This window comes from Odocoileus virginianus, chromosome 4, assembly GCF_023699985.2.
Source record: "Odocoileus virginianus isolate 20LAN1187 ecotype Illinois chromosome 4, Ovbor_1.2, whole genome shotgun sequence".
Taxonomy (NCBI): Eukaryota; Metazoa; Chordata; class Mammalia; order Artiodactyla; family Cervidae; genus Odocoileus; species Odocoileus virginianus.
The window spans coordinates 8,417,787-8,444,947 of record NC_069677.1 but is presented as its reverse complement, the minus strand read 5'-3'; the positions used below and the strand labels follow the sequence as shown (position 1 = coordinate 8,444,947).

At 35.7% G+C, this 27,161-nt stretch overlaps 1 protein-coding gene across 6 annotated transcripts in view; it reads right to left on the bottom strand.

The window, feature by feature from the left end:
- Window positions 1-27,161, bottom strand: part of STXBP5L (syntaxin binding protein 5L) — a 333,130-nt gene that overhangs the window by 130,135 nt on the left and 175,834 nt on the right. For all 6 annotated transcript variants that reach the window (XM_070466030.1, XM_070466033.1, XM_070466032.1 and 3 more), the window contains exons 10-13: window positions 22,264-22,342; window positions 8,622-8,776; window positions 3,962-4,034; window positions 722-869 (exon numbers count right to left, since the gene is read on the bottom strand). In XM_070466030.1, the coding sequence (XP_070322131.1) occupies window positions 722-869; window positions 3,962-4,034; window positions 8,622-8,776; window positions 22,264-22,342 (455 nt within the window). The remainder of the gene's footprint in view (window positions 1-721; window positions 870-3,961; window positions 4,035-8,621; window positions 8,777-22,263; window positions 22,343-27,161) is intronic.

Here is a 27,161-nt window from a genome sequence, read left to right as displayed (position 1 = left end):
ATTGTAGGCATTTCAATCCTGTAGTTAAATAACTTCCTAAAATTCCATTTTGTTATATTTAACAAATAACTTGATAATTATGTCTTATTAACCACTGATTGATAAGAAATAACTAGAGAGATTTGACTTGAATTTCTTAAAACCATAGTCTTTCACCTAAAATAATCTAAAGTAACATCCTATTACTCAACCATATGTTAGTTTAAACATATTCTTAGTATAGACTTCCCTGGTAGCTCAGTGGTAAAGAATTCGCCTGCAAGGCAGAAGCCGCATGAGACATGGGTTCGATCCCTGGGTCAGGAAGATCCTCTGGAGAAGGGAATGGCAACCCACTCCAGTATTCTAGCCTGGAGAGTCCCCAAATACAGAGGAGCTTGGCAGGCTACAGTCCATAGGGTTACAAAGAGTTGGACAAGACTGAAGTGACTCAGCACACACATACTTAGTATATAAATATACACACATGATAGGTAAGTATATCTTAGTATATAATTATGTACTTAATATATAAGAAATTTATATTATTGTAGACTTAAAGCTATGTAGCATTTAGATAATTTGGCTTTCAGAAACAGTCTTTTTTAGTGTGCAAGCTTATGACTTGAAAATAATTTGGTTCAAGTCATTTGCTGACTTCCCATAGGAAAAAAAATAAAAAGTATGATCATATGATACAGATATGAATACAGGAAAATATTTTTCTAATTGTTGCTTTTACCTTATTACTGTATCCTTGTTTTTTATGCTTGGCTCCTATAGAGTAGAGCACTAGAATCAAATCTGGTGGGCAATCAGCAAAATATGCTGTGCACGTAACTGGTGATTCATGAATGTCCATGGGATATGGATTTTCAAAGATTGGAAAGCTAGTAGATAAAGACAATATATTAGTATCATTTTGTAATATAAAATTTAATATAAAAATAAAATAACTAATATAAAACAAATCCTAAAACCTTCTAAATATTGATGATACATTTCACATAATTGTTTTTTAAGCATCATAAACAATTATCACCTGAACAAGAAATCTCTTTTAAAAAATATATCTATAAAATGTACTATGAATACTGGTAGAATTTTACTTGAATAAACTCATTTTCTTTCTTGTAATTCCAAAATTCCACAGCAATATTACTTTCTAATATACACAGACTATATTAAATTGAAAAGATGCAGAAAGTTGACAGTTTATTAAAATGTATCAACTAGGTACTTTATGTATAGTTTTACCTATATGTTTATAAAAGTATTAAAATATCAGTAAATTTTACATGCTTTCTAAGGCACATAATACATAGGTAAGATTTTCATTTTGTACTTTTATAGGGAGTAACTGAAAGATGTGTGTACTATGTAGATACAAGTATGATTATACATGTTTGAGATCATTTCCTATGTAAATCAGAAAGCAAAGTTGGCATGCAGACATATTGGTGTAGTAAATTTTATATCCTCAAGCCAATTATCATTTTTAAAAAGGGTATCCATATGGAACCAAATTAAGAACTCCCAGAGAAACAATACACTGTGCACTTCTTTTGTACTGAGTATACCAGGCACTGTGGCAGACGGAGTAAGTATTATACATGCTGCATCTGTTCTCAGACTGTGTGACTGTTACCTCTGATACAATGTGCTCTGGGATGGGGGGAGGACCATTAAAAATAATTTTCCCTATATTCCCCATATTTAAGATTAAGAAACTTAATCAGAAACTTGGTTCAAACTTCAGAAGAGCATGGTGTGTGTGTCTATGTGTGTGTTGACAGGGGTTCTCTCTTCCCTTCAATTTTAATGGTTTCCCAGTTAAGAATAGGAGTATATGGAAAATCATGTACAAAAGAGAACGTTAAGTTTAATAAATGGCAAGTAGGTTAAACTGAATGGATCAGAGATTCCCTGTTTCAGAGTAGAAATCATCAATATTTTTGATGTCAAAGAATTAGAAGTAAAATAAGTAGATCACCTTAAAGTTCAGATCTACAACCTGGGATCTGGTAATAGCAAGAGGTTACAATGATAGACTCCTGAGAAAGTGAACAATATCACGAAAATGCTTGGGGAAAGTAACTTTATCATATGGGCATAGCTTTCTTTAGCTATTTAAGAAAGAATAGCTGAAATATATGATAAATTTTACATGTGAAGTGTAAACTGTTGTAGAAGTGTAAATCCAAGAAACCAAGAAGAGGGAAAAAATGTAAGTTCTAATGCTTGCTTTCATGTAGAGGATTAAATGGAAAAGAAGGAAGGAATAAATTTATTTAGAAAGGAGGACAAAGCTACAACTTAACATTAAACATGGCTAAAGGGTAACTATTTGGAGGGAAAGAGAACATGTTCAGTTTTTGACACATTAAACTTCTTGCATTAGACAACAAAATGGGAAAGTCGCATAGATTTTAAAACAAAACTGAGTGCTGAAGAAGGCAAAATATTAGATAAAAACATGCAAACAAAATGTCAGTTCACATACTTACATAAGGTAAGTATGCTGAAAGCATAATTAATGTATAAAAATAGTAATTTTATGTTATTATTTTACCACAATAAAAATTTTTAAAAAGAGCAAATACATACTAAAGAATGTGAATATTAAAAGGAAAGTATAGTGGACCTTGGAGGATGTTAGACAATTAGACAAGGTATGAAGAACCAATAAATATGGCATAGAAGGAAGAGTTGACTACAAGTGAGATTAGAAAACTGTATTTTAATAAAACCTATATTAGAACTTAAGAGGCATAAATCCACACTTGAACACAAAATTTACTCAGTTTTATGTTGACAAATAAAGTAGCTATGCAGAATTCAATTATGGTGATATTATGGACCAATTCTATTCCCTTTCAAAATATTGAAATATTATATGATGCAAATGATCACAAAGAACAACTTTGGCTCTTATACTTACAACCTACATTGAAAGTAAAACTCAGATTGTACTTCATTCAACAACAATTTATTAAGAACATACTTCATGTGGAGACAAAGCTTGTTCTTCATGAGACCTATAGTCTAGTAGGGAGACAATCTTTAAAATAATAACAAGTGAAAAATTTCATTTTGTCAAAGCTATGAAGGACAGGAACATGGATCTAAGATAGCCCTTAATAGGATATTTGACCAAATTATATAGATAATGAAAGATTTTCTTTAAATGAGGAGATGATATCTGAGTTGAGATTCTTACAGATGTTAATAAGGAGAAAAAGGAATAGAAAATTTTCCATGCAGAAGAGAGAGGATGTATAAAAGCTCTGCAAATATAAGGGACTAAAAAATGATCAGAGTATCTAGAACATAGTTTGAGAGAAAATAAGCTTCATGCCTATCATCATTGACAATGAAAATATGTAGCAGGAAGACAGGGTTTATCAAAGTCAAGTCTACTTTTACTGTCCATGTAAAGTAGTGGGGAGTACCACTCTAATACGAATTTTATATTTGTTTCCACTGCCCACAACATAATGGAAAAAAGAAAAAGTATAAGAAGGTATCTATCTTCTCTTCCTTCCAGATCCTGATCATCTATATTGTCTGCCACAGTAGTCCAATAATACTTTTATCACATGAATTTTCCTTTTAAATGGTCAGCAGATAGCCAGACAGTACCTCCTGCAAGATTTTGTAACAACTGTTTTTGCTTAGGGAAATGGCAGAAATGAGATCCATTTTATGTGTCCTGAGTCTCCAAATGCCTCTTTCTAAACATTAGGGGCTGCCTTGAAAATATCTTGTAAAATTTTCAGTGTCCCCTAAACTCTCCTGGTTTAGCTTTCATTATTGAACCAAATTATATTTATGTAATTCTAAGAAAACAGTATGCCACATAAAGAATATTTACCACCTAAAGAATTCTAATGCCAAATTACTTATAATGTCCTCCTATATTTCAGTTGCAATAAATAGAGTTTAAAAATAGTTAGTGTTAATCTATACATGGACAACTTACTTGCTTTGTGTCAGATCAACTACAATGAGATCTTTCTCCAGGAGTACTGCAACAGCATAAGGTTCTTGAAATTCTACAAGTAGGAAAAAATGGAAAAGTTTTCATGTTTAACATTTTATAAAATGTTTATAAAATCACCAAACTTGTATTTCCTTTATCTCCTGTAAAAATGTTATTTAAATGATTTGAGAAGACCAAAATATAAGCAAAAGTAAGAAGTAATAAGGAGCATATTTAAAAAATATATGTTGTGTTTCTCAAACAATGTTTAAGACCATTATAGAAAGCAAGGAAAAAATGAGAAGCCACAGAGCATAAAGTTAAATGTATCTCAATAAACATGAATGTAGTAGATTATCTGAAGAGAGTGAGTCTGTCACCTCCATTTCACATTTATCTTAGTCTTCCACAACCTTCCATTCTAGATCTGATTTCATGCCTACAGAGAGAGATGCTAAAGAAATAGTTCTGCTTCTTTAACATATGATACATATTCACCTCCCTATGAGAGCAACACTCCTTATACTAAAAATATTACTTTCAATTCAGTGTGATTTAACAGGTGCTTAAAGACCACATACTATGTGCCCAAGTATATTTCAAAAAAACAGAATCTGAGGATAGTCTAGGATCTTCAAGTTCTTAAAATTCAACCCTGGCTAATATAAGAGTTATTCCTAAACTCAACAAGCACTTGGCAAGAATTCTGGATTCAAGAGTACTCAGGTCTAGACTAGTAAAGTAAAATATATGATCTTCATAGCCCTTCCAGTCCTGAGAAGCTATAGAACCTGTTTGTATTTATTTTTTAAGCTACAGGCTATGAGAGAAAAACTAGAAGAAAAAAATCCCCAAAACTCCCAAAACTGAGGAGTCTGCCTTTGTTTGGGTGAAAATTTATACAACAGTATACAGTTCTTATATTATTTACTACTCAAACTTTTTTCAAACTGAGGCATTTCCTCCTTCACCTTTAGAGTTTTTTTAAGTTTTCAACATCCATTATTTCAATACTTTTGGCGCTTGGGGTTTTGTTTATCAGCTTAAAGACTACTACTAGTTTCCTCTTTGTCTTCTCAACTCTCTCTAGGAAACTCACTGGTTGGGAAGCAATGGCTACAAAAATAAAATAGGTGAGACACTGGTATGAATGAGTAAAAGTTGTAAATAAATTATTATTTTTATAGTAGTACATCTGTTGTAGATTATGGTTTCTTTTCAAATAATAAAAACTGGTAGCAAAAATTTCACCTTTTTAGAAGTACTTGGAGTACTATGTGTGGTAACCACTGAATAAAAAGATTTCCTTTGAGTCAGTATTAGCTTCAATTTGTGTCTATTTATTAACAATTTGACCATAGACAAATTAGTTAACTTTTTTGATTTTCAATTTCTTTATACATTGAAATGGCAAGATAATAACTATCTTAGGCTGTTATGAAGATTAGATGTATATAAAGATATTTAATATACATCTTTAATATTTAATGAGCTTCCGTGGTGGCTCAGATGGTAAAGAATCTGCCTGCAATGCGGGAGACCCAGATTCGGTCCCTGGGTCAGGAAGATCCACTGGAGAAGGAAATGGCAACCCACTCTAGTATTCTTGCCTGGAGAACTCCACGGACAGAGGAGCATAGTGGCTACAGCCATGGGGTTGCAAAGAGTCAGACACCACTGAGAGACTAACACTTTCATTTTCAAAGATGTTTAATGCAAAGCCTAGCTTATAGTAGGTACTCACTAGATGCCAACTGTATTACTTTCTTCATTAGATTGGTTGCTTTTGAATAGGCTCAGCCTTTTAACCCTAGCCCCCAACAAGAAAGTTGAAAAGTTTTATCATAATTACTACTTCTCTGAAGAGAAATGTATTATTTATGACATTTGCAGAAGACCAGATACAATTAAATATAGATGTAAAAACTGACAAATTCTGAGTATTATTGGTTAATAACTCTGGGCAAAGCCCTATGAGGTAAGAGGATTAGGCATTTCTATATTTTGAGAAATAGGTTGAACTGTCAGATGTCACAAATGATTCAGCAATATTAAAAACTTAATAAATGTATTTTGTTTAATATATGCATAACATTTATCACTATGTGTCTATACAGAAGATTAAAGTTCTATATTTGCTAATATGGAATCATAATTAAAACACTATATACTGTTAAGTGAAAAGAGTGTGAGAACAGAGTATGCTGTTATCTTACAAAAGAGATATATACATAAATAAGCATACATATGCATACATTATTTGTGGGAGAATACATAAGAAACAGTAATGGTGGTTGCCTCTGAAAGGGCAATGAGAAAGTTTTCATTATATACTGTGGCATTCTGCAGAGTTCTTTTCTGGCATTTTCATGTACTATTGCTTTAATCAGAATAGTTAACAAAATACACTTATATTTTATTGAGTCAAGTGAAATTTCTCCTAGCTCCTAATAAATAAAAAGTTCCATCCTTATTACCATTTCTCTGAAAAGCAAAGTAATATACATGGTTTGGCAGTAATTAGACTTGGTTACAGTACATTTATAATTTGTTTGACATTACTAGAAATTGTCCTAACATCTCTACTGATATGCAGAAATGTATATATACATATAGTGTTTGATCTTTGAAACCACACATTTTCAGTTTCTATTGCTGGCAGGCATACCTTCTTTCTTGAAGAAGGCATTTTCCTAACCTAAGTTTTTGGTCCTCTGTTCTTTCTTTCTTTGTTCATTAATCATTCATTATCATAACGCCAAACAGCATATATATTATGATGATTCAAAATAAACAGTAAAGACCTCCTCCCTCTCTCTTTTATGCTCTAAACAACTGTACTGACTTAAATTTATCTTCTCTACTCCCAAGAACTGTTGTTACTGCTTATAAAACCACTATTCCTAAAATGTTATCTTTGACTCATATTACTCCCTAATCTAACTGTTGACCAAATTCAATGGGTTTTCATTTTCTACTCCTATAAGCAGCAGATCAAGATGTCATAGCTTGATCATTTTAATGTATACTATCACAAAGCCTCCCCAGTTGGAATCCAAAGTTTTAGATTTCAGTCCCTCTCTTCAAACCCACACACTAAAACATTGCTTTCTTTCATTTAATATTTCCTCCAAATTCCTCTGTAGTTGCAAATATCTACAAAAGGCTTTCAATCCTTTCTCTGAATTGATCCCATGCTAGCAAATGCACAATTTCTAAAACCTTTACTCAGTATTATTTTCAAGGCCCAAGTCATTCTTCAAGTCCTATCTAGATCCTACATTTTCTATAAGCTTTGTATGAATATTTCATGCAATATTTCAGTCATCAACTACCTGACTAAACTATAAATTAGCATATTATTTAAACTTTGACTCATAACTCTGCACTTAATTAAGGCATAATATGTTTTAAGTCATAATTATCTTCCTTTTGTGGCCAGATTTTCTGCAATTTGACATCAGAGGTCGGTTTCATACTTTATCCATTTCTCACCAAGTTCTTGTTATCCTGAGGCCATAGAAGCATCCAATAAATATTTGTGGTTAATTAACAGCACAGGTAATTTGTCTGCCACTGGCAACTCGGAATAAAGTGCCATGTTGCTTTTTATTTCATATCACTTTATTCTAGGTTTTAAACATGAAACTCAGTAATTTAAAACAAATTAATACATCTATAATAAAAGTATTTATCTTTATAGATTACAAGATGAGTTCCTCTGGCCTTCTAATAATCATGTGCGGTCAATATTATATTTTTTCTATAAATGATAAATATGAAGTGATTTGTCCAAGGTCACATGGCTAGTAAATGACAGAGCTAACTCATAAACTCAAATATTCTGTCTCCAAGTACAATGTTTTCTCTCTACATCTATATTTTCCCTCCTGAAAATATAGTAATATATGTGTATGAATATACATATACATATTATGTTTTTTAATCACAAACTCATATTTCCCCTTCTGCATTTCATCCATCTCAATTTTTAGATTTCATTAAGATATATTTCATCATTAGATTCCATTATACAGTTTGCATGTAAGTTTAGACTAGATTTTATGTTTATAAAAAGTCTTTATATTTGGGATGATAAAAATACCTAAGCACCTCTCCTCTCAAAGACTCTTCTAATTTTTCTCAAAATTTGAATAAATCACTAACCACACATCAGCAATCCCAGAGTAATCACAGGTGCTGCAGTTGCATCTGAAGCAAAGTCAGATGTGAAACAGATGCAGCACCGCCAGAGTTACAGATCACTGATATCAGGTAAGTGCTTTAACTTTGATTGGCACAGGAATGGGATGGGTGGAGCTGGTCTAGGAGAGGCTATTAGGAGACCTCAGTTTCTCCAAGTGATTTCACCCCGGACCCCGATCGGACCCTCCCAGCTCAGCTTCCACCATCCTTATCAAAGTTTAAAGCACTTACCTGATATTAGAACCTGAAACTCCAGCACTGTTGCACTACACTTGTCTTACTTCCAGTCTGTCAAGTGGGTACAGTTGCAGAGCCTGCTCCAGCACCTGTAGCTCACAGTGTTGTATCACAGTAGATGTCAGCTGCCAAAACTAAAAATATTTAAGCTTAATTTTGTTAGGAACTTATCATTTCAAAAATTGTTTTTCAACATTGCTTCATTTTAGTTACTTACCATTTGGATAGGGTGTTTCACATAAAGTTAGAAATTCAACAATAGGATGATCCATTTCAAGCACTGTAATTGCTTTTCCATGCATGATAGTTAAACTTGGTCTTCTGCAAGCTTTGTCGTAGGACAATCCACCAGAAAATATTATGAATGGTTCACTACAAAGGAAAAAAAAAAGAGAGTTCCTTAGGATGACACAACATCACAGGATTGAGGCAAAAAAGAATGGACTTGGTAGGGATTATGTACAATAATTGTCAGAGCAAAAGCCTTTTCTATTCCCAAATATCTCACCCGACAAATTTACTATTCTATTTCCCTTTTACTTGATGTACATTCTCACTGTTAAAATTACTAATGAATCAGCCTGAAGATGTTGAGGTGAGATGGGGAAAAGACAGTGAGGTTGGTCAGGGGAAAGATGCTGACTGACTCAAAAGAACATCACATATGGTTGGTTCCCAAACTCTAAATTACTACTATTAGAATGTCAGACAATATTAGTTTATCATATTAACCAGTAGGCATGTGAGGTCCCAAATCACTTAGAAGCAAATTTCAATATAAAATGAAATGTGACAATGGCAAGCCCAGAATAGTGGAAGGTAGCATGAAAAGTCTACATAATGGTGTTTCTATATAAAACGGTTATGACAAAAAGATGGAGAAAACTACATGTAAGGGGAAAACAATTCACCAAAAATAAATGTGATCTTCTCAACTTTACCTAGGGTAAGTCAATTTTATTTAGCTTGTAAAACTAACTTGGAACAAACTTTCATTTCTGTTAACTGCAAGTTACAGTTAGATAATACAGGAGGTCTAAGATGATCATAAAATATTACAGCTGTCAGAAAGTTATTAAACATTTTCATAACTTTCCATTTTTCTTTTCTCAAATATCTGTATCTCCAGCATATGTATACGTGTTGCTATGAAACATTTTTCAATAAGTAAAAACCAGACTGAAAATATTCTCCAAAAATTTTTTAAAGGAACTAGATACTTTTATTGTACCAAATTCCTTGAGAATATATGCTTCACTAAATAATTCACTTCTATCCATCTGCTAAACTGAAGAATCTACTTGTTTCTAGAACCCACTCTATAAGAACCCCTGTTCTTTTCCATATTGTATTGTGTGTAGTACCAAACATTATCAAAGGGACATTTGCTAATCTTATGTGGGCTATATAATAACAAAAAGTTTTAAAAAAAGTTTTCACCAAAACTTACATATAAAATGCCTTCGCTAATTATTATTTAAAGTTTTGTCAGTATTTTCACACAAATAATTGAGTTGTAAACTAAATATGGGAAAATGCTCTAATTTACTTTCCTTGAGTCTTTGTATCATTATGTTGAGGAAAAGAAGCTAAGATCAAAAGTTACATAATATGTAACTACACTTACATGACAGCTCAAAAAGTCAAAACTATAGTGACAAAGTACAGATCCCTGGTTTCCAGAGGTTAGGAATGGGGAAACGTGTAATTATTAAGGGACTGCAAAGATAATTTGGTGCATATGGAAATTTTCTGTATTCTTATTGTGGTTGCAATTTCAAGAATCTATACATTTGCTTTAAAAAAAATCTATAGAACTGTATACCAAGAGAAAAAAGGCTATTGTATAATTTATAAAATAGATAATACAATAAAAAAGCATTGAGATTTTGTCTCAATGAAGGCAAAAGGATTAAATGATAAATTGTGTAATATAACAAACATGTAACATCTGTTGAGTATTTATGATGTTCCAGGTATTTTGTGAAGAACGTCACATGCATTATTGTATTTAATCCTTAAGATTTACCAATCAGAGAACTACTACTATTATCCCCATTTAATAGATGGGTATACTAAAGCTTGGAGAATTTAACCACACATGAAGTCTATCTGTAGGCGGCTACAATAGGAAGGGATTGAAAAACTAGCAGAGAGTAATTTTTATTAAGGACAGAGAACCCGATAATGCTAGTGATAGCAGGTAAAGAGATCATTATTTCCTTTTTTTTTAAAGGATAAAATTATTAAGCCTGAGACCATTGTGACTGGAGTTGCAGCAAGCAAATTGGTGATGAGGGACCAGTGATTCCTGAGCAGGTTTGTGAATGGCTGGCCCAAGATAACATTAAACAGAAAAATACGCTTTACACCTATTACCTGTGCAGACCTTTAAGGGGCCCAGCTGCTGCAACATACATGGTAAAGGAATGAGAAGTTGCTCAGTCATGTCTGACTCTTTGAGACCCCATGGAGCCTACTAGGCTCCTCCACGCATGGGATTTTCCAGGCAAGAGTACTGGAGTGGGTTGCCATTTCCTTCTCCAGGGGATCTTCCTGACCCAGGGATCGAACCCCAGGTCTCCCACATTGCAGGCAGACGCTTTACTGTCTGAGCCACCAGGGAAGCCCTGCACACAAAAGTAAGGTTCTTATAAAGTTCCTGCTCCTGCTAAAGCTGTCCCATTTTCTTTACTTCACAAAGTATCTGCTATGTACGAGAAGGAGCAGAAACAGATTTATTTCCACTTCCAGACTAGAGTCCACTTTGCTGTGGACTCAACTTCAGTGCTCCTCTGTTTTTGTAGTCTCTTTGTGTTCTGAGCTGTGGATCCATTGCTTCTAATACAGTTGTAAATCACAACAAATTGACATAGCGTTCTACAGTGCACAGTAAGTGGTCTGATAGTAATTACATATTACTAATCATAATTATTTCACGTCAGAAATCTGAATTATTTCTACACAAACTTCAACTACCAATAACTAGAACAAATCAATTTAGAATCATAGAAAAATATTAACAGTGTGAAATAACATGACTTTATGATGGTAACAACTGCTTTTTAAGAAAAACACTGTGGGCCTCTCATCAAATTTATGATGTTACAAACATCATAATGAAACAGGTACTGTTGATGAGAAAATTAAATTTTTAAAAAGTTAATTTTCAAGGTCACACGGTTGTTTCATTCCAATGATCTTAATCATTAAACTGTCTTGCCTTGAATTCCTGATTTCTGAATTACCTTTTCTTTATGTTTATCCTTTTCTCCATTCATCTGGAACTATCCTATCCTCCATCCCTTAAAATCCCATCTCAAGCATCTCCTTTCCTAAGAAGAATTTCAGTGATTCTTCCTTCACTGTACTCTCCTCCGTACTCCCTTTAGGCAAGGTTAGGTACCCTTGAAGTGCAACAGTGTGTAACAACCGATCTAATATTGATAATATTGAGCCTGAAGACTCAAGCAAAGTTAAGGTTATAAACACTGTTTGAAGAAGGAAAGAATATGTAAAATATTTTCATCCATAATGATTAAATTTTAAATGTTTTAATGCTTTAGTTACAATAGTAATAAAACTGTGGTTATTTTTTACTAGTTATACATAGTAACATTCAGTCCAGTTCAGTCGTTCAGTCATGTCTGACGCTTTGTGACCCCATGAATCGCAGCAAGCCAGGCCTCCCTGTCCATCACCAACTCCTGGAGTTTACTCAAATTCATGCCCATCGAGTTGGTGATGCCATCTCCTGATGAGATTCAGCCATCTCATCTTCTGTCGTCCCCTTCTCCTCCTGCCCCCAATTCTTTTCAGCATCAGGGTCTTTTCCAATGAGTCAGTTCTTCACATGAGGTGGCCAAAGTATTGGAGTTTCAGCTTCAGCATTAGTCCTTCCAATGAACAACCAGGACTGATCTCCTTTAGGATGGACTGGTTGGATTTCCTTGCAGTCCAAGGGACTTGCAAGAGTCTTCTCCAACACCACAGTTCAAAAGCATCAATTTTTCAATGCTCAGCTTTCCTACAGTCCACCTCTCACATCCATACATGACCACCGGAAAAACTATAGCCTTGACCAGACGGACTTTGTTGGCAAAGTAATGTCTCTGCTTTTTAATATGCTATCTAGGTTGATCATAACTTTCCTTCCAAGGAGCAAGTGTCTTTTAATTTCATGGCTGTAATCACCATCTGCAGTGATTTTGGAGCCCCCAAAAATAAAGTCTGACACTGTTTCCACTGTCTCCTCATCTATTTTCCATGAAGTGATGGGACCAGATGCCAAGATCTTAGTTTTCTGAATTTTGAGCTTTAAGCCAATTTTTTTACTCTCCTCTATTACTTTCATCAAGAGGCTCTTCAGTTCTTCTTCACTTTCTGCCATAAGGGTGGTGTCATCTGCATATCTGAGGTTATTGGTATTTCTCCCGGCAATCTTGATTCTGGCTTGTGCTTCTTCCAGCCCAGCGTTTCTCATGATGTACTCTGCATATAAGTTAAATAAGTAGGGTGACAATACACAGCCTTGATGTACTCCTTTTCCTATTTGGAACCAGTCTGTTGTTCCATGTCCAGTTCTAACTGTTGCTTCCTGACCTGCATACAGGTTTCTCAACAGGAAGGTCAGGTGGTCTGGTATTCCCATCTCCTCAGAATTTTCCACAGTTTATTGTGATCCACACAGTCGAAAGCTTTGGCATAGTCAATAAACCAGATACAGATGTTTTGTTGGAACTCTCTTGCTTTTTCGATGATCCAGCAGATATTGGCAATTTGATCTCTCATTCCTCTGCCTTTTCTAAAAACAGCTTGAACATCTGGAAGTTCACGGTTCATGTATTGCTGAAGCCTGGCTTGGAGAATTTTGAGCATTACTTTACTAACGTGTGAGATGAGTGCAATTGTGCAGTAGTTTGAGCTTTCTTTGGGATTGCCTTTCTTAGGGATTGGAATGCAAACTGAACTTTTCCAGTCCTGTGACCACTGCTGAGTTTTCCAAATTTGCTGGCATATTGAGTGCAGCACTTTCACAGCATTATCATTTAGTATGTGAAATAGCTCAACTGGAATTCAATCACATCCACTAGCTTTGTTCATAGTGATTGCTTTCTTTTTTTTTCCATTTATTTTTATTAGTTGGACGCTAATTACTTTACATCATTGCAGTGGTTTTTGTCATACATTGAAATGAATTAGCCATGGATTTACATGTATTCCCCATCCCGGTCCCCCCTCCCACCTCCCTCTCCACCCCATCCCTCTGGGTCTTCCCAGTGCACCAGTCCCGAGCACTTGTCTCATGCACCCAACCTGGGCTGGTGATCTGTTTCACCCTAGATAATATACATATTTCGATGCTGTTCTCTCGAAACATCCCACCCTTGCCTTCTCCCAGAGTCCACAAGTCTGTTCTATACATCTGAGTCTCTTTTTCTGTTTTGCATATAGGGTTATCATTACCATCTTTCTAAAGTCCATATATATGTGTTAGTATACTGTAATGGTCTTTATCTTTCTGGCTTACTTCGCTCTGTATAATGGGCTCCAGTTTCATCCATCTCATGAGAACTGATTCAAATGAATTCTTTTTAATGGCTGAGTAATATTCCATGGTGTATATGTACCACAGCTTCCTCATCCATTCGTCTGCTGATGGGCACCTAGGTTGCTTCCATGTCCTGGCTATTATAAACAGTGCTGCGATGAACATTGGGGTACATGTGTCTCTTTCAGATCTGGTTTCCTTGGTGTGTATGCCCAGAAGTGGGATTGCTGGGTCATATGGCAGTTCTATTTCCAGCTTTTTAAGAAATCTCCACACTGTTTTCCATAGTGGCTGTACTAATTTGCATTCCCACCAACAGTGTAAGAGGGTTCCCTTTTCTCCACACCCTCTCCAGCATTTATTGCTTGTAGACTTTTGGATAGCAGCCATCCTGACTGGCATATAATGGTACCTCATTGTGGTTTAGATTTGCATTTCTCTGATAATGAGTGATGTTGAGCATCTTTTCATGTGTTTGTTAGCCATCTGTATGTCTTCCTTGGAGAAATGTCTGTTGAGTTCTTTGGCCCATTTTTTGATTGGGTCATTTATTTTTCTGGAGTTGAGCTGGAGGAGTTGCTTGTATATTTTTGAGATTAATCCTTTGTCTGTTGCTTCGTTTGCTATTATTTTCTCCCAATCTGAGGGCTGTCTTTTCACCTTGCTTATAGTTTCCTTTGTTCTGGAAAAGCTTTTAAGTTTCATTAGGTCCCATTTGTTTATTTTTGCTTTTGTTTCTAAAATTCTGGGATGTGGGCCATAGAGGATCCTGCTGTGATTTATGTCGGAGAGTGTTTTGCCTATGTTCTCCTCTAGGAGTTTTATAGTTTCTGGTCTTACATTTAGATCTTTAATCCATTTTGAGTTTATTTTTGTGTATGGTGTTAGAAAGTGTTCTAGTTCTTCTTTTACAGGTGGTTGACCAGTTTTCCCAGCACCACTTGTTAAAGAGGTTGTCTTTTTTCTATTGTATATCCTTGCCTCCTTTGTCGAAGATAAGGTGACCATAGGTTCGTGGATTTATCTCTGGGCTTTCTATTCTGTTCCATTGATCTATATTTCTGTCTTTGTGCCAGTACCATACTGTCTTGATGACTGTGGCTTTGTAGTATAGTCTGAAGTCAGGCAGATTGATTCTTCCAGTTCCATTCTTCTTTCTCGGGATTACTTTGGCTATTTGACGTTTTTTGTATTTCCATACAAATTGTGAAATTATTTGTTCTAGTTCTGTGAAAAATACCATTGGTAGTTTGATAGGGATTGCATTGAATCTATAGATTGCTTTGGGTAGTACAGCCATTTTGACAATATTGATTTTTCCAAACCATGAACACAGTATATTTCTCCATCTGTTTGTGTCCTCTTTGATTTCTTTCATCAGTGTTTTGCAGTTTTCTATGTATAGGTCTTTTGTTTCTTTAGGTAGATATACTCCTAAGTATTTTATTCTTTTTGTTGCAATGGTGAATGGTATTGTTTCCTTAATTTCTCTTTCTGTTTTCTCATTGTTAGTGTATAGGAATTCAAGAGATTTCTGTGTGTTAATTTTATAATCTGCAACTTTACTGTATTCGTTGATTAGCTCTAGTAATTTTCTGGTAGAGTCTTTAGGGTTTTCTATGTAGAGGATCATGTCATCTGCAAACAGAGTTTCACTTCTTCTTTTCCTATCTGGATTCCTTTTACTTCTTTTTCTGTCCTGATTGCTGTGGCCAAAACTTCCAAAACTATGTTGAATAGTAGTGGTGAGAGTGGGCACCCTTGTCTTGTTCCTGATTTCAGGGGAAATGCTTTCAATTTTTCACCATTGAGGGTGATGCTTGCTGTGGGTTTGTCATATATAGCTTTTATTATGTTGAGGTATGTTCCTTCTATTCCTGCTTTCTGGAGAGTTTTAATCATAAATGGATGTTGAATTTTGTCAAAGGCTTTTTCTGCATCTATTGAGATAATCATATGGTTTTTATCTTTCAATTTGTTAATGTGGTGTATTACATTGATTGATTTGCGGATATTAAAGAATCCTTGCATTCCTGGGATAAAGCCCACTTGGTCATGATGTATGATTATTTTAATATGCTGTTGGATTCTGTTTGGTAGAATTTTGTTAAGGATTTTTGCATCTATGTTCATCAGTGATACTGGCCTGTAGTTCTCTTTTTTTGTGGCATCTTTGTCTGGTTTTGGAATTAGGGTGATGGTGGCCTCATAAAATGAGTTTGGAAGTTTACCTTCTTCTGCAATTTTCTGGAAGAGTTTGAGTAAGATAGGTGTTAGCTCTTCTCTAAATTTTTGGTAGAATTCAGCTGTGAAGCCATCAGGTCCTGGGCTTTTGTTTGCTGGAAGATTTCTGATTACAGTTTCGATTTCCTTGCTTGTGATGGTTTTGTTAAGATCTTCTATTTCTTCCTGGTTCAGTTTTGGAAAGTTATACTTCTCTAAGAACTTTGTCCATTTCTTCCAAGTTGTCCATTTTATTGGCATAGAGCTGCTGGTAGTAGTCTCTTATGATCCTTTGTATTTCAGTGTTGTCTGTTGTGATCTCTCCATTTTCATTTCTAATTTTGTTGATTTGGTTCTTCTACCTTCGTTTCTTAATGAGTCTTGCTAATGGTTTGTCAATTTTATTTTTTCAAAAAACCAGCTTTTAGCTTTGTTAATTTTTGCTATGATCTCTCTAGTTTCTTTTGCATTTATTTCTGCCCTAATTTTTAAGATTTCTTTCCTTCTACTAACCCTGGGGTTCTTCATTTCTTCCTCCTCTAGTTGCTTTAGGTGTAGAGTTAGGTTATTTATTTGACTTTTTTCTTGTTTCTTGAGGTAGGCCTGTAATGCTATGAATCTTCCCCTTAGCACTGCTTTTACAGTGTCCCATAGGTTTTGGGTTGTTGTGTTTTCATTTTCATTCATTTCTATGCATATTTTGATTTCTTTTTTGATTTCTTCTACGATTTGTTGGTTATTCAGAAGCGTGTTGTTTAGCCTCCATATGTTTGAATTTTTAATAATTTTTTTCCTGTAATTGAGATCTAATCTTACTGCACTGTGGTCAGAAAAGATGACTGGAATGATTTCAATCTTTTTGAATTTACCAAGACTAGATTTATGGCCCAGGATGTGATCTATTCTGGAGAAGGTTCCATGTGCACTTGAGAAAAAGGTGAAGTTGATTGTTTTGGGGTGAAACGTTCTATAGATGTCAATTAGGTCTAGCTGGTCCATTGTGTCCTTTAAAGTTTGTGTTTCCTTGTTCATTTTCTGTTTAGTTGATCTATCCATAGGTGTGAGTGGGGTATTAAAGTCTCCTACTATTATTGTGTTACTATTAATTTCATCTTTCATACTCGTTAGTGTTTGCCTTACATATTGCAGTGCTCCTATGTTGGGTGCATTTATATTTATAATTGTTATATCTTCTTCTTGGATTGATCCTTTTATCATTATGTAGTGTCCATCTTTGTCTCTTTTCACAGCCTTTATTTGAAAGTCGATTTTATCTGATATGAGTATTGCGACTCCTGCTTTCTTTTGGTCTCCATTTGCGTGGAATATTTTCTTCCAGCCCTTCACTTTTAGTCTGTATGTGTCCCTTGCTTTGAGGTGGGTCTCTTGTAGACAGCATATATAGGGGTCTTGCTTTTGTATCCATTTAGCCAGCCTTTGTCTTTTGGTTGGGGCATTCAACCCATTTACATTTAAGGTAATTATTGATAGGTATGGTCCCGTTGCCATTTATTTCGTTGTTTGGGGTTCACGTTTATAGCACCTTTCTGTGTTTCCTGTCTAGAAAAGATCCTTTAGTATTTGTTGAAGAGCTGGTTTGGTGGTGCTGAATTCTCTCAGCTTTTGAGTTCTCCTTCATATCTGAATGAGATCCTTGCTGCGTAGAGTAATCTAGGTTGTAGGTTATTCTCTTTCATTACTCTAAGTATGTCCTGCCATTCCCTTCTGGCCTGAAGGGTTTCTATTGATAGATCAGCTGTTATTCTTATGGGAATCCCTTTGTGTGTTATTTGTTGTTTCTCCCTTGCTGCTTTTAATATTTGTTCTTTGTGTTCGATCTTTGTTAATTTGATTAATATGTGTCTTGGGGTGTTTCACCTTGGGTTTATCCTGTTTGGGACTCTCTGGGTTTCTTGGACTTGGGTGGCTATTTCCTTCCCCATTTTAGGGAAGTTTTCAGCTATTATCTCCTCGAGTATCTTCTCATGGCCTTTCTTTTTGTCTTCTTCTTCTGGGACTCCTATGATTCGAATGTTGGGGTGTTTCACATTGTCCCAGAGGTCCCTGAGGTTCTCCTCATTTCTTTTGATTCTTTTTTCTTTTTTCCTCTCTGCTTCATTTATTTCCACCATTTTATCTTCTAACTCACTTATCCTATCTTCTGTCTCTGTTATTCTACTCATGGTTCCCTCCAGAGTGTTTTTGATCTCATTTATTTCATTATTAATTTTTAATTGACTTTTTTTTATTTCTTCTAGGTCCTTGTTAAACATTTCTTGCATCTTCTCAATCTTTGTCTCCAGGCTATTTATTTGTAACTCCATTTTGTTTTCAAGATTTTGGATCATTTTTATTATCATTATTCTAAATTCTTTCTCAGGTAGATTCCCTATTTCCTCCTCTTTTGTTTGACTTGGTGGGCTTTTTTCATGTTCCTTTAGCTGTTGGGTATTTCTCTGCCTTTTCATCTTGTTTAGATTGCTGTGTCTGGAGTGGGCTTTCTGTATTCTTTTGGTCTGAGGTTCCTTTTTATTGTGGAGGTTTCACCCAGTGGGTGGGGTTGGACGATTGGTTTGTCAAGGTTTCCTGGTTAGGGAAGCTTGTGTCAGCGTTCTGGTGCATGGAATTGGATTTCTTCTCTCTGGAGTGCAATGGAGTGTCCAGTAATGAGTTTTGCGATGGGTCTCTGTGTTAGGTGTGACTCTGGAGAGCCTGTATGTTGACACTCAGGTCTATGTTCCTGTGTTGCTAAAGAATTTGTGTGGTATGTCTTGTACTGGAGCTTATTGGCTCTTGGGTGGTGGTTGGTTTTGGTGTAGGTATGGAAGCTTTTGGATGGTCTCTTATTCCTTAATGTTCCGTGTAGTCAGGAGTTTTCTGGTTTTCTCAGGATTTGGGCTTAAGTCTCCTGCCTCTGGATTTCAGTTTTATTCTTCCAATAGTCTCAAGACTTCTCCAACTATACAGCACTGATAATAAAACTTCTAGGTTAATGGTGAAAAGATTCTCCACCATGAGAGACAACCAGAGAGGTTCACAGAGTTACATGAAGAATAGGAGAGGGAGGAAGGAGATAGAGGTGAGCAGGAGGAGAAAAAGGGGACTCAAGAGGAGAGAGACAGATCTACGCAGTTATCTGTTTCCAAAGTGTTCTCCGTAGCCCAGACACCCACAAAGATTCACAGAGTTGGATTGGGAAGAGAAGGGGAAAGGAGGAAATAGAGGTGTTCTGAGGTAGAAAACAGAGAGTCAAAAGTGGGAGAGTAATCACCACACTCCTGAATAGAAATGGGAACTGAATATTGGATTCTTAAATGACCAAAATTTATATCACATACTACTGAAAAACAAACATTGAAAATCTAGTGTAGAGGTTAGACTCTTTGAAATACAATATTTAAAAACAAAAACACAAAAAAAATTTAGAACTGTTTATGAAGTTTGGTTTAAAAATAGGGTTTCTCTCTATCTCTTTTTTTTTTTTTGGCAAGGTTATAGTGAAATGAAAATGAAAATTAAGGCATAATAGAGGAGTATTAGAGGACTTTAAAAGGAAATAGGAGAGAAAAACAAGAAAAAGAAAAAAAATTTTTTTCCCCTAATTAAAAAAATCGTAAAAATATATGAAAATGAAAGTTGAGGAGTAATGGGGGAGTAATAGGGAATTTTAAAAGAAAATAAAAGAGAAAAAATTTAAAAAAAAAAGGAAAGAAAAAAAAATTTTTTTTAATTAAAAAAATATATATACATATATATCTAGGAATTTCTCTGGAGTTGTTGCGGTCAGTGTAGGCTCAGTTCAATTTCAGATAGCTCCTCTTTCCAGCTTACACTTCTCGATATCTTTAGGCCCCTTCCGGTGTAGTCGGTGTTACCTTCAGGGATTTTAATCTGTTGCACCCGTCCTTTCTGAAGCGGTTCCCTTTGTTTATTTGGCTTCTGTTTGCCGTCTCTTCGGTGTCTAATTTCCACCGTGACACAGGCGGGTGGAGGTGATCTCTTATTTAGGTTCTCTAGTTCAGTTCAGTCCTGCCACGGGAAGGGTGGGGTGCTGCAGACAGGTACCGCTCTGTGTGGATAGCACTCACCGTGTTCCAGCCACATTGGGTTTGCCCCGCTCACGGGTGTCAGTGCTTTCGCCGTCTACACTGCTCAGGCTCCCGGCTGCTCTGTGCAGCGGGCCCTGCGTTGAGTGTGGTTCCAGTTTTCGGGTATTCCACAAAAGCGCAGATTCGGTTGCGCCTGCGTTTTGTGCTTTCCCAGGCCTGAGCGGTTCAGACAGCCAGAGGCTTGGGCGTACTCTCCCGGGGTGCAGCACGCCTTTTTCCTCTGCGGCGAGCGGCCTAGGCAGCCAGAGGCTTGGGCGCACTCTCCCCGGATGGGGCACGCCTTTTCCCTCCGCGTCGAGAGGCCCAGGCAGCCAGAGGCTTGGGCGCAATCTCCCCGGGTACGACGTGCTTTTTCCCTCCACTGCCCCAGCGCGCGCTGCCAGTAGGGTCTCAGGAAGTCTTTAGATAGGAACCGGGGGCCTGTTTGCAGTGTGGGAGGGGGTGGCTTCTCAGGGGCTGAGTTTGCCCTTTTCCCCTCCCCCCTGCCTCCTACCTCCAGCAAGGATGGGCCGGCTCTTCTCTGGAGTTTCTCGGTCCCTTTGTTTTGCGCACCGCCAGCAGTGTGTTCGGGCCAGTTAATTTTGACCCTTCCCACAGTTTAAAAAAGCTCCCTCCGATTGCTCTCAGGGTCTTCGGGCCAGTCCTTACCCTAAGCAATGCCGCCCGCTCCTCTCTGTTCCGCCCCTGCTTGTTGCTGGCGGGTACGGGCATCTGGGGTACTTTTCTGCTGGGAGTTGCTTTTAGGCACGTAATCTGTGGGCCTTGTTTAATTTTTCCTCCCAGTTAGAATGCCGAAAACTTCCCCCAGTCCCGCCAGTGTGAGGGTTTCCTGGTGATCGGAAACTTCCTCTATTAAGACTCCCTTCCGGGGATGGGTCTCCGTCCATAGCTCTTTTGACTCCCTTTTTATCTTTTATATTTTGTCCTACCTCCCTTCGAAGACAATGGGCTGCTTTTCTGGGCGCCTGATGTCCTCTGCTAGCGATCAGAAGTTGTTTTGTGAAATTTGCTCAGCGTTCAAATGGTCTTTCGATGAATTTGTAGGAGAGAAAGTGGTCTCCCGGTCCTATTCCTCCGCCATCTTGGCTCCTCCCTCCATAGTGATGCTTTCTAAGGCCCACCTACTTCACATTCCAGGATGTCTGGCTCTAGGTGAGTGATCACACCATTGTGATTATCTGGGTCATGAAGATCTTAGGCTAGGCTAAAGAGGTTTTGATCCATCTATCTATCATACTTTGAGAAGAGCTGCTACAAGCAAATATTATATGTACCTGTGATGACAGGAAAATATTGTAGTGTGGGCATTTAAGTAATATAAAGTAGAATTATCCAATTTAGACTTAAAACTTAAGGTCTACACAACAAGATTTGTAATTATGGTAATTCTGGGTGGGAATATTGCCACTAATAGTTACTTTAGGTATAAAGAACATTGCTGATGTATAGGATATGGCTGCTATTCATACAAATTTTATTAAATATTATTTTTAATTTTCTATATCTTAAAATTTAGTACTATTGTATTACACCAATATACATAAATGTTTATATTCCCAACTAACTTTAATCTTTTCAAATTCAAAAAGTAAGATCTTAAAGTACAGAGACTTAGTTATATATTTAATTTATATGTAATACTAATAAGTAAATAGCTTTTGCTGTTTAATAATGCTAAATGATTGCTACTTGAAATTGCATGGCCAAAAAGCCCTTCATTGTTAAAATTAATGTATATAATACTCATCTGAATATTAATAAAAATCTTTAAATAATTAAGAGTTACTATTATAATAATATTGACATCATATACATACCCATTGAATAATAAATCTGTTATCAAGGAACATTGTTGTTAATGTTAGTTAAGATAATTATGTAAAACTTAACAATATACAAACATTAAAGGATATCTGTATTTCTTGTTGCTCTTTCTTACATTTTTTTTTCATAACCCCCCAAGTAAAAATGCATACCTGTTTCTACAAGTCTTGTATTCTACTTTAAGAATTGGTTTGCAAGATTCAGGTTTTCTTCCTTCTCTTTGACTTTTTCCTAAAGAAAGAAAAGGATTTTATTAAATATGAATTAAATCCTACTTATCCATAAGAATTTTTAAAGGAATATTTTTTCAAAATAATTGTGTATTTTTCATAATCAGACACATTTCTATGCATTCTAACATTCTTGTTAAATTTATAAATGGTTTACTGAGCCCTAACAATTGACTATTATATAATCAATATAGTTATTTGTAAACATATTTTTATTGCTTCACATTCTTCATGTATAAATCTAGCATCATATAAAGTTATTTTAATTACATAAGTTTCATGATAAACAACTGCAGGATTGAAGACACACACATATATACTTATCTGCATAATGAAATGTATTATGAAAATCCATACTAGGCTTTAAAAATTTCACCTATGAAACAAGAAAACCCTTTCATATGCAGAAAGACTTGTCACTTAAAACTTATGATACACTATGAATATCATTGCATTTTCATCAAATTCATTTAAAAGAAAGTCCATTAACAGTGAACACAGGTGATATATTTCAAGATTTTTTAAAATTTTAATGATGAACTCTATTTACATAAAACAAAAATAATAGTTTCTTATAAGGGAAAGATTAAGTTCAGATTCCAAAAGAGTTTGAATAAAACATCAAGAAGAGTTGAAAATGGAAATAAGTATGTCATAGGCAGAAGTAAGCTTTATCTTTATAGTTATAATTTTGCTTATTAATCTGTTTTTTAAGATGACACCTTTTATTTTAATAAATATTCTTATATTGCTAGAGCTATTTGTAGACAAAGAAAACCATCATGTAGAGAGATGTTTACATGTATATAAGTTAAAATTTCATCACAGTTTCATAATGGCAGACAAATCCAACTCAGAAGTCAGGACAGTTTTATCCAATTTGTTTCATGGCTCTCAGCATACAGTATACCTTATCTGCTCCATGGCATGCTTTTTTGAAATTTCCTTCTTTTTGTTTTACCCTATGTCAACTGAAGGAGCAACCCAATAATAAATATTGACCACTATCATTTATATTGTAAAACAGGATTAAAAGTATCTATATTATATATGAAAAAGAATTGTTAACAATAAATATAGATCATTACAAAGGGACAACTTTGGCTCAGGGACTCATTCTGTACAGTGGTCATACAGCTAGTCAGGGATTACTAAGTTTTGATAATAAAAGGAATTAGAGAATTAAAGGAAGTAACAGACTTAGCAAAGAAGCCCATTCTTCTCAGTTGATATTTTTTCTACCCAGTGCTTCTCTAGTAATTGCCAAACTGTTAGTTGACCAAACAGCGTATTTGCAGTTGTGTATATGTATATATATGGAGCCAATTACTATTTTTCAATCAGCAAACATCAGTACCATGCACTGATTTTAGTAGAAAAGAATCATTATTTAACTAATGTTTTACTTCAATTTCCAACTCTGATTTATTAGAAGGTGAATGCTTTCTGCTTTGATTATATTTATTGCCTGTTAATAACTGAAATATGCTTAAATGTCATATTGTATAAAACAACATTGTCAATAACTATATTTATTGTTATTCCTTATTTTCACAGTATTGTAGTAAGTGGGAGGGTACAAAGAAATACCTACTAAGAAGTTTAAAATTTACTAAACAAAAAAATCTTGAAAATAACGATATGAAGTACCATAAATGATAGACATGAAGTACTTTAGGAGTGGAGAATAAAACTGTGGTTTCCTTTTATAACAGAAGACTTTGTAGAATTTTACAGAAGACTTCCTAGTTATTAGACTAAGAACTTAGCTATTAGACATAAGTTGGCTAGGAGAGCATCAGAAATGACATGAAGGCAGAATGTTAAGAGAATATGATGATGTATGATGAGAGAGTATGATTAGAGAATAATGCATAAGCCAAACTGGGTAGATTAAAAGATTAATGTAGAAGAAGAGAGGAAAGAACGCTGATGAGGTACAAAAGAGCCATATAATGGCAATCTATGAGACTGACTTGCCGTGTAGACAAGGGAGAGCCACTGGAAGCTTCCAAGTTGAGAAATAATATGTGTAAAGCAAGGTCTCTTAAATATTAATATGGGTTTATTTAATGAAGAAATTTTGAGGATGTAAGATACTGATGATGGAAAACAAGAAGATAATTACGAATGTTTAGGAAAAACAGGGAGAAAAAAACTGAAGAGAAGTAAAAAATCTCAAAAAAAGGTAGGATACTATTAATCACACCAACATATGCATTATGGGACTACTAGAAGGAGAGGAGAGAAAGGAGAAAACATTCACAGAAATATTGGCTGAAATTTTTTCTAAATTATTTGAAAGACATTACACATCTAAGAACCTCAAAAAACTCCATGTAGGATTAAAAAAATCAATCTACTCCCAGACACATCAAGGTAAAAATGCTAAAAGAAAAAAAAAATCTCGAAAGGAGCAAGAGAAAAATGACTCTTTGTATATAAGGGAGCCCCAATAAGGTTAAGAGCTGAGACTCTCTTCAGAAACAATAAGTCAAAATGCAAAGGAATGACATACTTAGTTTACTGGGAAAAGAAACCCTGTTAACCAAGACTCTTATGTTCATCAAAATTATCTTTCAAAAATGAAGGTGAAATAAACATGTTTCCAGATATCAAAAACTGAGAGAATGTGTTGCAAGCAGAGCTCCCTTACAAAAAATACACAGAAGTTCTTTAGGCTGAAAGAGTAATATGTACCTATATACAAAGATTATAAGTAAAAGTAATTAATGTAGGTAATTATAAAAGACAGTATAATTGCACTATTCCTCTCCAACCTTAACTGATTTAAGAAGCGATGTAAAAATTAATATGTATATAATTGTAATATGGGATGCTTATTTGAAAATAATAACACAGAGAAGGTTGATGGGAGCAAGGCTACAATGGAGGGAGAAAAGGACATCAAATGGTAACATGAATCCACAAGAACAAAGGAAGAGAACCATAAATAAGCAGCAAAAAGGCTAACGTAACAAGTTCTATACATACACGTGTGTGTGTGTGTGTGTGTGTGTGTGTGTATGGTAGTCACTCGATCAATCGTGTCTGACTCTGTGACCCCATGGACTGTAGCTTGCCAGGCTCCCCTGTTCATGGATTTCCCCAGGAAAGAATAGTAGAGTGGGTTGCCATTCCCTTCTCCAGGGGATCTTTCCAACCCAGGAATTGAACCTGGGTCTCCCACCTTGCAGGCAGATTCTTCACCATCTGAGCCACTAGGGAAGCCCCTATACATACATACCCTTGACTAAATAAATGGTTCAAAGAAAAAAATATTTTTAGAATAATATATGCTACAACACACTAAAACTTCTCAGATGAAACCTAAGCAGTAGAGAGAGGGAAATTTATACCTATGAGCAGCTATATTAGAAAAGAATATATGAAATCACTAACCTAACCATTCACCTAAGTCACAGAATAAAAGAACAACATAAACCTGAAGCAAACAGAAAGAAGGAAATAATAAAGATTTGAGCAGAAATTAATGAAGTATTGGGCTTCCATTGTGGCTCAACTGGTAAAGAATCTGCCTGCAATGTGGGAGACCTGTCGATCCCTAGGTTGGGAGGATCCCCTGGAGAAGGGAAAGGCTAACCACTCCAGTATTCTGGTCTGGAGAATTTCTTGGACTGTATAGTCCATGGGGTCACAAAGAGTCAGACATGACTGAGTGACTTTCACTTCACTTTAATGAAGTATTAATAGAATAGGAAAAAAATATATCAATAGAAAATCAATACACTGAAATCTGGTTCTCTGAAAAGATCAATAAAATAGCTGAACTGACCAGAAAAGACAGAGACAGAGATAAATGATTTAAATTCTTCCACCAATTCTTCAAACATTCTCTTAAAAACAAAAGAGGAAATATTTGCCAACTAATTCTATAAAACTATTAGTACCATCCATTGTATGAGATCAAACATCCTAATATGAGGCTAAGATGGAGATAGAACAATGAAGAAGTGAGGTTTTTCTAAATAATGGGAATATGGTTACCATGAGAAAAACCAGTTACTGTAATATACCATATCAATAGAATAAAGAACAAAAATTACACAATTATCTCAACAGACTAAAAAGGCATCTGATGAAGTCCGACACTCTTTTGATTAAACAAAACTTCAACAGAGGAAAAAAAAGATTTCCTCAGCCTGATAAAGACCATGAATAGAAACCCAGAGCTTACCATCACATTTACTGGTGAAAGAAGAAAAACTATCCCTCTTTGATCAAAAACAACTGAAGAGAGATCAAGATGGTGGAATAGAATCATGTGGAGCTCATATCCTCCCACAGATACATTAAAAATACATCTACATGTGGAACAATTCCCATAGATTCCTACTGAATACTGGTGGAAGATCTCATGTGATCAAAACTGCAGGAAAGATCATCATGTAAGGTAGGACAAAGGAGGGGGGGAGCAATCAGGACAGAATCTGCACCCCTGGGAGGGATCTGTAAAAGAAGAAAGGTTCCTTCACCCTTGGAACCCCCTTCAACGGCTGGGAGATCAGCAGTGAAAAACAGGGAGCTTCAGAGGCTCAGAGGAGACTGCAGTAGCTGGCTGTGGTAGGCAGAACAAACAGAGATCAGCACAGATGGTCCTGGCTACCTCACTTGCAGTCTCCAGACCGAGATGCATGTCTGTGGTGCTCACTGGGGGCTGGGTGCTAAAACTTGGGCATCAGTGGATAGACCCAGGGAGAAACCTGAGGTTAGCTATGCAGAGGCAGCCTGAAGGGGCTATAGTGCGCCCTAGACTGTAACTGGGGGTACACCAGATGGAGCCTGATTTTGCAACTGAA